A 13,042-nucleotide genomic window follows, 5' to 3' on the forward strand; every position below is an offset into this window, starting at 1 on the left:
TCCATATTCATTGATGGTTGAAAAAGGGAAACTCCTATTATACAGTTCTCAGCGTATAGTGGGGAGATCGATTTTATTATCCATTACAAATATTCGGTTAGTATATGACCCTTTGCGCTTGAGATAGGTAACGTATAACACATGTGATCCTTGTAAGGTTATTTTCGCCATAGATACCATTTTCTCAGAACTTTTGGTAATGTTGGTTCTGTGCCTTACAAACTATAGTTGATAGGGAGGCGAAAAGAGGAATTTTTTTGTGAGATTCCAAAAGTATGCGAAACATATATGTGAAATGTTACTGATGTGTTCTAGTTTAACTGGGATAACGGAAGGTCTAGAAGACAACGTTAACTTAAATCAAGCATTTCTGAGATGCAATTTGTGCATTTGTGAAAAAAATTGGTAAATCACGTTTATAATGCAACTTCAAAATTACATTTCTGAAATTTACTTTAGAAATCGAGGAATGTGACAAGTGATCATTCATATATTTTGAGTTAAACTTGTGGGATTGACACCTAGCTGTTTTTGTTATATTACCTATCCAAGTTAAACAGACAATTCAAATGTGTTAAGTATACACAATTAGACCTCTCTATAAAAACAATCACTATAACATCATGTTTTATGTGGAACCGATCTTTATAATAGCATTTCGCTATAGAAACCAAAATTTATCGGAACAAATAACGCTGTTATAGAGAGGTTTGACTGTATATGTACACTAATACAATTTATAAAGGGATAAGGGTCATAAGTCCAAACACTCTAAACTTTGAGGGGCAAAGTGGAATTCCCACAACTTCCAAGAACCTTTACAAAACTTTATCTGGCAGTTAGCTGCTCCCTCCTCTTCAAGATTTTGCGTAAACTACAAGATAAATCCTTGTGAAAAAATGGACACCCAGTTCTTGGATAACCATAAACCCTCAAGAAAACACAGAGAACTAAACACAACTACACACCAAACTTAGCTTACCAATTCCCACTCCCTTTTACTATGCTTAGCGCCTTTCTTCTTTCATGGCTGCCATTATCCACAGCCCCAACAACTCCATCCCTATATCCCTTCTACCTGTTCAACCCTTTAACCTTCATTCACTTTTTAGCTGCAATTCAAGCCTAACAACTACCAAGAAAACCAAATATAAGCATCATAAACCCTCTTTGTTTCTCCAAAACCCTTCAAAATCTCATTTTTATCAACCCCTTTTAACCCCTCAGCAATTTAAAGACTCTAATGTATCAGTAGATTCTGAAACTAATAGGATTGATTATGCCAATTTGCTTAGAATTTCTGTTAGGTGTGGTGATGTTGTGCTGACTAAGATAATTCATTCTTCAATTCTTAAACTTGAAGAAGAGGATGTTTATTTGAAAAATGCTTTAATTGCAGCTTATGTCAAATTGGGTCACTTGAATCTTGCTGAGAGAGTTTTTGATTTGCTTTTGAGCCCTGATGTTGTGTCATACACTGCGATTATATCGGCTTTTGCTAAGTCGAATCGTCAAAGAGAAGCCTTTGAGCTGTTTCTTGAAATGAGGGAGTTAGGTATTGTACCAAATGAATTTACTTATGTTGCTATTTTGACTGCTTGTATTCGTTCGTTGAATCTTGAGTTGGGCTGTCAAATACATGGTCTTGTTATTAGATTGGGTTATTCGAGTTATACTTATGTTGTCAATGCACTTATGGGGTTGTATAGTAAGTGTGGTTTATTGGAGTTTGTTGTTCTCTTGTTTAATGATATGCCAAAAAGGGACATTGTTTCGTGGAACACTGTGATTGCGTGTATGGCTGAAGAGTCTATGTATGATAGAGCATTTGAAATGTATCGTGAGTTGAGGAGAAATGAATGCTTGATAGCTGATCATTTCACTGTTTCGACTCTTTTGGCTGCATCTTCTCGCTGTTTGGCAGTGAGAGAAGGCCAAGAACTTCACAGGCATGCTCTTAAAAGTGGATTACATGGTAATTTGAGTGTGAATAATGCACTTATAGGGTTTTACACCAAGTGTGGAACCTTGAAAAATGTAGTGGATGTGTTTGAGAGGATGCCTGTGAAGGATGTATTTAGTTGGACTGAAATGGTAGTGGCATATATGGAATTTGGACATGTTGATTTGGCGATGGAGATTTTTAACAGCATGCCTGACAGAAATTCTGTTTCTTATAATGCCCTTTTGGCTGGATTTAGTCAAAATAATGAAGGGTTTAAGGCACTGGCATTATTTTGTAGAATGTTGGAGGGAAGAATGGAGTTGGATGATTTTACATTGACCAGTGTTCTTAATGCTTGTGGATCGATGACCGACAGGAAGGTAAGCAAACAGATTCATGCGTTTATCCTCAAGCTTGGTTTAAAATCAAATGATTGTATTGACTCAGCGTTGGTCGACATGTGCACACGGTGTGGGAGAATGGATGATGCCAAAAAGATATTTCATGAGCTGCCACTGGACCATGATAATTCAATTGCATTGACATCAATCATAAGTGCATATGCTAGGAATGGGCAGCCAGAAGAAGCTATTTCTCTGTTCTTGGTCAGACATTCAGAGGAATCACTAGTTGTTGATGAAGTTGCATTAGCCACTATTCTTGGTGTGTGTGGAACATTAGGGATTCAAAAGTTTGGGGAACAAATCCATTGCTATGCCTGGAAACATGGTTTAATGTCTGATACCGGTGTGGGGAATGCCACGATCAGCATGTACTCTAAGTGTGGTGAAATGCGAAGTGCAATTAACACCTTTGAGGCTATGCCTACACATGATTTAGTATCATGGAATGGTCTGCTGACTTGCTATGTCCTTCATAGGCAGGGGGATGGGGCATTGGATACGTGGACGAAGATGGAGAAATTACGAGTAAAACCCGATTCGATTACCTGTCTCCTTGTGATATCAGCTTACAGACACACTTCCAGAAATTTAGTGGATGGTTGCCAAAAGTTCTTTTCCTCGATGCAATCCTCATATAACGTAAACCCCACCTCGGAGCATTATGCAGGTTTTGTGGGTGTCTTAGGCTATTGGGATCTGCTTGAAGAAGCAGAAAAGATAATTAGTGCAATGCCATTTGAACCCAAAGCTTCTGTTTGGCATGCTTTGCTTGAGGGTTGTAGGATACATGCGAATGCTATCATTGGTAAAAGGGTCATGAAGAATATACTTTCTATTGTCCCGCAGGATCCTTCTACGTTCATACTAAAGTCAAATCTTTACTCAGCATCTGGAAGATGGCAGTGTTCAGAAGTTGTTAGGGCGGAAATGAGGGAGAAGGGTATTCGAAAAATACCAGCACGCAGTTGGATTATATTTGGCGACAAGGTTCACTCCTTTTTTGCTAGAGACAAATTGCATTCACAGTCAAAAGACATATACAGTGGCTTACAAATACTTATTATGGAGTGTCTGAAAGCTGGATATGTACCTGATACAAGTTTTGTACTTCATGAAGTGGAGGAGCATCAGAAGAAAGACTTCTTGTTCTACCACAGTGCAAAACTAGCTGTAACCTTTGGTCTTCTTATGACGAGACCCGGAAGACCCGTTCACGTTATGAAGAATGTGCTTCTCTGTGGTGACTGCCATACATTCTTCAAATATGTTTCCGTTGTCACCAAAAGAGATATACATGTAAGAGATGCTTCAGGTTTTCATCATTTTGTAAATGGTAAATGCTCGTGCAGGGATAATTGGTGCTGAAAAAGGAGATATTTTGATAATTCTAGGTGTAGCTTTGATTGTTGATTTCAAGTTTTTTTGTTGCTAAGATTTTTAAATCTGTTGTTAGATATACAACAATAAGAATGTATTTACACCATGTAAAGAATTTTGATCAATCAGTTTAACAAAAATACTTTTCTGTCTATGAAGTTTGAGAAAAGCATACAACTTTCCATCTTCCTTTCTGACTTTCATTATATTCTTGCTTTTGAATGGTAAGACATTTCTTTTGGTAAGTAAGATAATTCATTGATTATACTACCAAGAGGTGCTGAAAATTTATGTACAAGTACAATGATTAGCTCCCGTCATCCAGCCAGGATCAGAGTCCTATATCTCTAAAGTCGATCCTAGATCCTTTACATACTTCCATTTACACCAGAAACTCAAAAACTGAAGACATCTTGATTTAGACAAAAAAGTCGCAGTTGGTTTGCCCTCAAAATATGTGTGATTTTTCTCCAGCCAAACTGTCCATAGTATAGGTAATTGTACTCTCTTCCACAGGATTCTGAGCTTCTTTCTTATTCTCTGTCCTCGGCTGTGTAGATTTTCTTATGAAGTACCTGACAATCTGACATCGCCCGCTACAAAAAGGGTGAGGAAGAGAATCCAAATCTGCCATGCTTTTGTGCATTGAAGTTAAAGATGGCTGGCAGATTCAGGAGCTTGCTCATACATGTAGCTCTTGTTGCGAATCAAGAATACTCCTCTGTATACTATCTTGGGTCAACCATGACTCTGTACTACCTATGCATCCAAAACAAAGCAAATTAGCTCCTATCTTCCATAGCATCTTCCAATGCCATTTTCCTCTTCTACTATCTTCTTTATTCATGATGGGGGTGTTTGCGTCAATTTGTGTGCACCTCAACTATTCCACTTGATACTTGTTAGTTTTTACCTCTCACTAGCATAGGTATCGGGTGCCCTCCAAGGCTTATGCAAATGAGAGGAAATCCCCTAGTTTTTTTTCCGTTTCATCTTATTTTTATTTAATTAAATATCCATCTCCATGAGACTGGATATCATATATTGCATCAAAAATAAGATTACGAAACAGAGTGACTAGAGTTCCCTGCACCTTCTACAAATGGAACAGGCTCGATTCATCCACGTAGAAGGATTTCCAATAAGCTTACAAAAAATTTCTATCTATGTCTGATCTCCAAGGTTTTATCTTCTAATCTTTGACTTAATAAATGTCCTGTTGCAGCATGACTTTACTTGTATACTATCCATCTTTCTCATCATTCCAATGTAGAGTATCCCCCTCTGAAGATGGGATTGTTTGTTAACTGAACCTCCTAAACAGCTGAGCTGTTCTAGAACATCCTTTTGAAATTCAAATGCTAGCCTTTATGATTTCTGCTTTCTGCAATTGTAGCTTCTTATGTGTGGCCAGTCTATACAGGTTAGGGAACTCATCTTTCAGTATGATCTGCTCAATCCATGGGTCTTGACATATTCTTACTTATCTTTTATTTCTAAATTTACATTTCTCCATATCATGGAATTCTTCCCAAAGTTCACTTTAGGTCAGCTGATTAAAAGTAACAGATAGGTATTAAGTGCTGAATTTTTTTTTTGTACTTTACATGTTTGGTTAAAAATGTTGAAACTAGTAATAAGCAACTCGTGTGTTTAAAAAGTGATGATAAGCACCTTTTATATTGTGACTTAAATGCCCTTAAATTTAATTACAAAAAATATAAATTTAAAGGTATTTTTACAATGAAAAGGTCAATGACGGAAATAAAACGGAGGGAGTTAGGGGTTTTGTTCGGAAAGAATGAGACTTCGAATTGCGAAAAAAGAAAAAGAGATAATGAAAGAATTGGTCAAACTAAAAATGCTTAAGCTTACAAGAAAAAGAAGGCAGTGGGGCTAGTAAGGAAAGAGAGCTTAGGTTTTGTAAGCATAAATTCTGATTAGGATAATATCAGAAACCTCCTTCGATTCGTAATAATAACCTTCCTTATAATTTACAATATTACATTAGCATTAGCTGCAGTATTTTAATTTTTTATAGCATAAGATCTAGTAGGATGGAGACTTCATAAAAGTTAACAGTATCCATTTAACAATACGACAAGAGAGTTTTGTCTCATTTATTGTTTGACTACAATCAACATGAGCTAAGAGACAACTAGAATAGCGCGATACTTATTTGAATTACTGTATGACCGATGGGACTTGGATTGTTTCTCTTTTACATTACTTCTTTCAACTTGTAAATTCAAATTTCGAGTTCTACATTATGATATTTTGTTATATGTTTACCTTGGCTTCCCTACTCGAAAAACTAGAACAAATTTCTATTAAATGCTTAATCGTCACGTGTGAAAGATGCTTTTAGGAGATTTGGGGTGTATATTTGCTGCGGAGGAAAACATTTTTTGGAAAATGTTATTCAGTTATTCCATATTTATTTGGTCAATTTTTTTGGAACGGAAAAGGGCCAAATATACCCTTGTACTATCGGAAAAGGGCCAAATATATCCCTCGTTATACTTTGGGTCCAAATATACCCCTATAGTTATACTTTAGACACAAATATACCCCTCTACCGTTAAAATTGACTAAAGAGGAACCCGATCCCACATGCATTAATATTTAATAAAATAAATGCCATGTGGCATGCCATATCACTAATCAAACCAATTACCTCCACCCCTCTCCTTTCATATCATCTTTCACTATTAGCACCTCTCCCTCCACCACTACTACACAATTATGCCACCACTATTTTCACAAACTCGAAAAGTAGAAGAAATTATAATGATTCAATTGACTTTTCCTAATCATTTTCTTTAGTGTTGGATGATAAATATATGAGTTACTAGTAAATTTACCCGCGCTTCGCGCGGTCAATAAACTTCTTTTAATACATGTAGACGAAAAATTGAAAGTAACGAATATATGCAAGATATACATATGAAAGATCTTTTAGAAAAATTAATATATAAGAGAAAAGATACGAAACGGGAAAAAACCTTCAATAGAAGCATCTCATATGTGTTTTATAAGTTTATAATAGAGTTCTCAAGAAATAGTCCTCCACTCATATAGGAATAACTTTTCTTATATATGCATATAAAAGTTAGTTCTATGATCAATATTGCTTAAATTATGTAGGAGTATATATTATTCTTATAAATTTGATCGATATAGAAATAAATTTTCTTGTATATGTATGTTAAAGTTAATGACTTAATTCTATCATACATACCCATTTTTTCTAGTTAGCTGCAGCACTTTCCATATAAGCAGTTTCACACAAAAAGTGGAACGAAAACAAACATATGCTTAAAAACGTATGATTATAAATTTTTCATAAGCAAATTCTATTTAGAAAAAAAAAACCATATCTTTGAGTAAAAGAAATCAAATTGTTGGTAATTCAACATTTTAAATGCATGATTAATACTGTGTTACCGTGTTGAGTTGGACCTTGATTAATCGGAGCGTCAATGCAAGTATCAGACACCGCGCAAGAAGCCAGAAAAACAATAATGTTGTATTACTGCAAATAGTGAAAGAAGTCTGTAAAACGCGGGCTTGTGTAGGTTGGATTATCAAAGGAAGTGCAAAATGGCTTACCTAAAACAATAAAAATCAATGCTTGTACATGTATAGTTTTAAAACCAAATAAATTGGTTCCGGAAACCAACTTCGAGTGGCTCTAAATAACAAATATATTATAAGGTTGTCTTGTTTGACAATATGGGTGTTGGAACTGTTATATCCCGTATTTTCGCGCATTCGGGAAAATTTGAAATAACTTTGATTTGTAAGGAATAAGGTTGTATGTTGATATGAATTAATATATGTGTGTGTTGTCTATGGAAAATATTATTGTGGAGGTGTTGAAGAAGGCCGAGGGCGAAATGGGAATTTCAGAAATTTGTTTCGGGAATTACAAAACGAGATTTTTAACAAATTGGGCTCAACAAATTAATAAGAAAAATGGAGGCCCAATTTGAAGAGGGTGGCCGGCCATGTCTTTGGCCCAAACCCATGAAATTAGTCATGTGACTAACATGTGATCAATAATATAAGAGGGCTTAATCATCTAGAGAATTCAAGAAAACAAAACAAAGAGAAAGTGAGAGCAAAGGCCATTCGGCCGAGTGGTATACAAGAACAATTTTTTTTTTCAAGTTCATCAACTTTGATCCATAAATCTTGTTCTTCTTGAATTCATAGCAAGTTCAAGATGCTCTCCGACGTGGTATAATTAGTTAAGCGGGAAAACTTCGTTTGCGGAAAGCGGAAGATTGAAGAAAAAGGTAATAATTCTATCCTTTTACGTTATGGAAGAAGTTTATATGTTATAGTGATTGGAATGGGATGAGAATTATAGAATTGTGATGTGTGTGTGCATGGCCGTGTATGTGTGTGGGTGTATGCATGGCCGTATGCCATGGTGTGAAGGAAAGAGATGGATTAAAGTTCATTTAGTAGTTAGTTGTGTCGTTGTGGCATTTATGACGTAAATAAAAGTTTAACGATTGAAGTCGGCATTGAAATTGGTTATATGACGTTATGGGGAATTATATGTTTTAATATAGTTTTTTATGTAACTATGAAAGTAGAATTCTAAAATGTGGATTATGGTTGTCATTCATGAATTTGGAAGAAAACCATGTGACTTTGTTGTTTCGTCGCATTTGTAGAAGTTTTGGATAGAATATGGAATTGTCGGGATTGTTCGAATTCTTAAGTATTGCTTGATATGCCATTGAGTGATGGTTAAATAATCTTGAACTAGTAAATAAATATGAGAACGTTAATATTGGATTGGAAGTGTGAAGTTGGGATGAAAGTTGTTGAACTATGTAGAAAAGAAGACCATTTATATTATAATGTATTTTGTGATGATTGTTGATGTTGTTGGTATTATTGGGTTGTTGTTGTTGATATTTTGGGCCGAGATGATTCTCGGGGACGTTGAATTTATAGGGGAAATGCTGCCGAAATTTCGGTAGAAAATATGAATTTAAAATTGAAGTTCTAAAAGCTTGAAACTTATATTTGGCAACTATGACCAATTGTAGATTTTGGCGCGAACGGGAATTGAGTTTGGGCGAGCGTAAGAAGTGAAAAAGGTATGTAAAGCTCCACCTTTCCTTCTCTTGGCATGTCCTAGATGTATTAGGTTTGAATTTAGACCTCGGGGACCACTCCACTCTTCGGAATCCGCGCCTAAATTTGCCCCTTTTCCATTCAGTGGAATTGAACTAATGATGTTGCAAATGGCTAGGAAAATGTTCTAAATACCTAGAACTTGTGTAAATTAAATCCGACTACCTTAAAACTCTCGTAAGAGACTCCATAAAGTTTATTACACATAATTTGTGTCCGCCACCTCGGCTGGCCCGAGGTGAGCCCACTATTTCCGATTCCACCCTTATTGTAACTTTGTAACTTGGCTTCAAGCTAGTTTAAAGGAAACGTCTTAACTACTCAGGATGCTTGTTCTAAATACTCTATTGAGTCACTGTAAAGGTGTGAAATGTTGTGTTGCAATCAGTTTCCACACTATTCCCGCGTTGCCTTTTATTGTACTGTTGCCTTATTTTCGAGCACAAGAAATGAAACGTTCCAACTATCTTTCTAACTACTAAAGCAATTGTTTTAATGATTCCCTTAAGTCTTGTAAACTATTTTGGAATATGATAACGACCCAAGAAGGATTATTTCTTTTCCGTAACACGCTATGATATCCGACATACGCCTACTATGATTCTGTCCGATTACATCATTACGATTTGACACTCGATATGCCCTTTTTGACATAAGTACTTCGATATAAGCATTCCGACATAAGTATGCGGATACGAATATTCCGTTTGAGTGATCTGTTATGAATGTTCTGATAGTACGTCCGATTGTTCGGAAGAGTCTTATAATATATTTTGATATGCAAAATAATTCCAGAGGTTTTGTTTCGACACAATCTATCGTGCTATCCAGAAGGTATACGTACATTATAACTACCGTTCGGTTCCTTCGAATTGATCTGTCGTATGGATTTGCTTTGAAATGTCCGTAATATTCACATACCAATTCCGATACGAGTATTTTAACATAAATGTTCTAATATAAGTATTCTGTTTGAATGACCTACTGTGAAAATTCGGATGGCACGTTCGATCATTCTATCGAGTCTCGATTTATGTGCATTTAGTTACTCACTACCCTGCTCGTGCATGTGCTATGATCCCTTTCACCGGATCCCGGGCCGGTATGTATCGTGCGGATGGGTCGCCGAGTCCTTTGTCGGGGGCCGGGTCCCATATATGAATTCTGAAGTATGATGTGTCCGGTTCCGGGGTACTGTGGTATATGTCCGTCCCCGGTTACCGTGTATATGTTACGAAGTATGATGTGTCCGGTTCCTCGGCGTGTGATATGTCCCCGGGGTTACCGTGGTTATGATATGATGTGTTATGTGACGGAGATGTTCGGAGATATGAAATCTACTGAGATATGATATGTGGTGATGCCAAAGGCAGGAGTGGCGACCACGTTCCTGTACCCTATGCATGACTCTGATATGCGATATTTATGATTGGAAAGCAAATATTCTGATATTCTGGTAAGCTATTCATTTCCTATATCTTTTCTGATATATGATGTCAGCATTCTACTATATGTTGTGGATCAGGCATTCTGTGACCTCTGAACTACTTCTGACCTATGATATCGGTATACATGATCCGTGTCTGAAAAACAAGCATTTCAACATTCTTCCTCTGACATGTAACTTCAGCCTATATAATCTGATATTTCGGGCCCGCATTATCTAACCTCCGAAATCTGTATACACGATTTGTGATCTGGAAATAGCACTTCGGTAATTTTGGATTATATATTTATTTCTGTACTATTGCCCCAGTTATGGTTTTATTTTTTGTACTTCATGCTTTACATACTCGGTACATATTCCGTACTGACCCCCTTTCTTCGGGGGCTGCGTTTTCATGCCGCGCAAGTACAGACGACAGGTTTGCTGATCCGCCCGCTTAGGATCTTATTCTGCTATTTTGGAGCGCTCCTTTATCCAGAGCCTATATTTTGGGTACAGTCTTCTGCTATTGTATATATGTATATCATTCAGGGGTACGACGGGGCCCTGTCCCGTCTTATGATTCTGTTATGTTCTGTAGAGGTCTGTAGACATACATGTGGGTTCTGTATATGTTTGGGTTGTTATGATCTGTGATGGCCTTATCGGCTTCCACGTGCTATATCTGTTTACCTGCGATATATAGTAGTGCCAACCGACGTTTATATTGATATATTCTGTTAATATGCTGGTTTGGGTTATTGGGTACGTTTGGGTGTCTAGCGCGGACACTAGTCACGGCCTACGAGGTTGGGTCGTGACAGGAACTATCAATCCCGACTACTTTAACTTCTATAGGTAGTCAATCTTAAAAGGATACGTATATATGTGAGGTGATCGTTCTTTTGGAAGAACTCCAAATTTGTCCTTGCATTTAAGTTGGACACTTTGTTTCTGCCATGATTGGTGCTATCACTTCTGTTGCCCGCCTCATTCTCTTCACAAAACTTGTTACCGTCTCCAGTGTCATCGGTGTATCCGTGTTTAATTTGATGGCTTTTCCGAAATTACAGAGCACATACCATATCAAATGAAACTTGTTTAATTCAATACGTGAGCAACGAAACAACTAATAGACAAAATACTGAGTAGTACAATTAACATAAATTGAGGTGGAAAAAATATATGCTGAAGAGGAAAAGAGAATTTGCTGGTCAATGGGAGGGAGAGGTAAAGGAGAAGGACGGAAAGTGAAGAAAAATAGGTTTAGTTGGAAAAGGGAAAGAGGAATAGTAATTAACAGAGGGAGGTTTTAAAACTGCCAATTTAAAAGGCTTGTCCTTTTAATTTTCTTTAGCAAATTAAATGGCAAAAAAGGAGTAAAGAGGCAAAAAAATAGGAAAAAAGATAAATATGATTTCTGATTTTTTTAGAGTGCCACGTAGGCGAGCCTATTGCCTGCTTTTATATATATATAAGATTTCCACAGCTCCCTTTGGTTTCCTCTTATTTTCCTCCTCTGATGTATGATCATGCCCACTAAAAAAACTCAAACTTCCAGTTGTTCTCTTAATTTCGTCAGATGGGTTCCGCTTCAGATATCAATACAAGACAGACATATCCCAAATATAAATAGATTGATTAGGAATGGGCGGAAGGCCAACTGGGTTTAATTCCTGTTGGCCTTCCGCCCCAACCCCACCACCTCATACCACACCAACCCCCCACCCCCACCCCACTTCCCCACCCCCAATTTTTTTAAGTTTTTAATTTTTTTTTTGGGATTTTCTAAATCACCACATCCCCCTCCCCCCCACAACCATGCACTCCCCACCCCCAATTTTTTTTTGAAGTTTTTTTTTTTTTAATTTTCTAAATCACCACATCCCCCCCTCCCCCCCCGGCGTGTGACCCATACCACACCAACCCCCACACCCAGCCCCTCACTCCCAATTGAAGTTTTAAATTTTCTTTTCTGGATTTTCTACCCCCCAAAAAAAATTATTAAAAAATGTTTTAAAAGTTACTTTTTTTCGGATTTTTACACCACCCAGCCCCTCCAATAACCACACAAACTTTTTATAATTTTTTAATAAAGGTAAAATTAAATAGGAAGTAGAAAATTCGGGAGGGGGGGGGGGTGTAGGGGGTGCATGATGGGGTGGTGTAGAGAATCAAAAAAGAAAACTTAAAATAAATAATAATTTTTTTGGAGGGGGTGGTGGGGTGTCGGGTCGGGGGGGGGGGGGTTCGTGGGGGTAAAAAAATAAAAAAAAGAAACTTTTAAAACTCTTTTTTTAAGAAAAAAGTTTTTTTTGGGGTGGGTGGGGTAGGGTGCGGGGTGGGTTGAATGGGGAGAGGGGGGAGGGGGAGGGGGGAGGGATGTGGTGGTGTAGAAACCCAAAAGATTTTTTTTTTCCTTAAAAAAAATAATAATTGAGGGGGGGGGGGGAGAGGGTTGGTGGTGGGGTGCGGGGTGGTGATAGGGTGCGGTGTGGGAGAAGTGGTGCATGGGCTGTGGGAGTGGTTGGGGGGTGGAGTGGTGCATGGTTGCGGGAGTGGTTGGGATTTGGTAGTTAGGGGTGGGGGGAGTGGTTGCGGGAGGGTTGGGTGGTTGGTGGAATGCATTGTGGATTTGTTTTCCCTACTTTTATTAGGGAAATCATTTTTTCCATTTTTAAGTAACTTGTTTTCCTAAATAAAATGTTTTCCATAATTTTTGACCAAACGAAT

General features: G+C 37.4%; 1 protein-coding gene across 1 annotated transcript; it reads left to right on the forward strand.

Moving 5' to 3' along the window:
- The first annotated feature begins 842 nt into the window (after positions 1–842).
- Positions 843–3,878, forward strand: LOC132645219 (pentatricopeptide repeat-containing protein At5g03800). The gene has a single exon (XM_060362073.1). It carries the CDS (start codon positions 1,027–1,029, stop codon positions 3,712–3,714), a length of 2,688 nt encoding a protein of 895 aa, XP_060218056.1. The 5' UTR covers positions 843–1,026; the 3' UTR covers positions 3,715–3,878.
- Positions 3,879–13,042: the final 9,164 nt, after the last annotated feature.

Source organism: Lycium barbarum, chromosome 6, assembly GCF_019175385.1.
Source record: "Lycium barbarum isolate Lr01 chromosome 6, ASM1917538v2, whole genome shotgun sequence".
NCBI lineage: Eukaryota > Viridiplantae > Streptophyta > Magnoliopsida > Solanales > Solanaceae > Lycium > Lycium barbarum.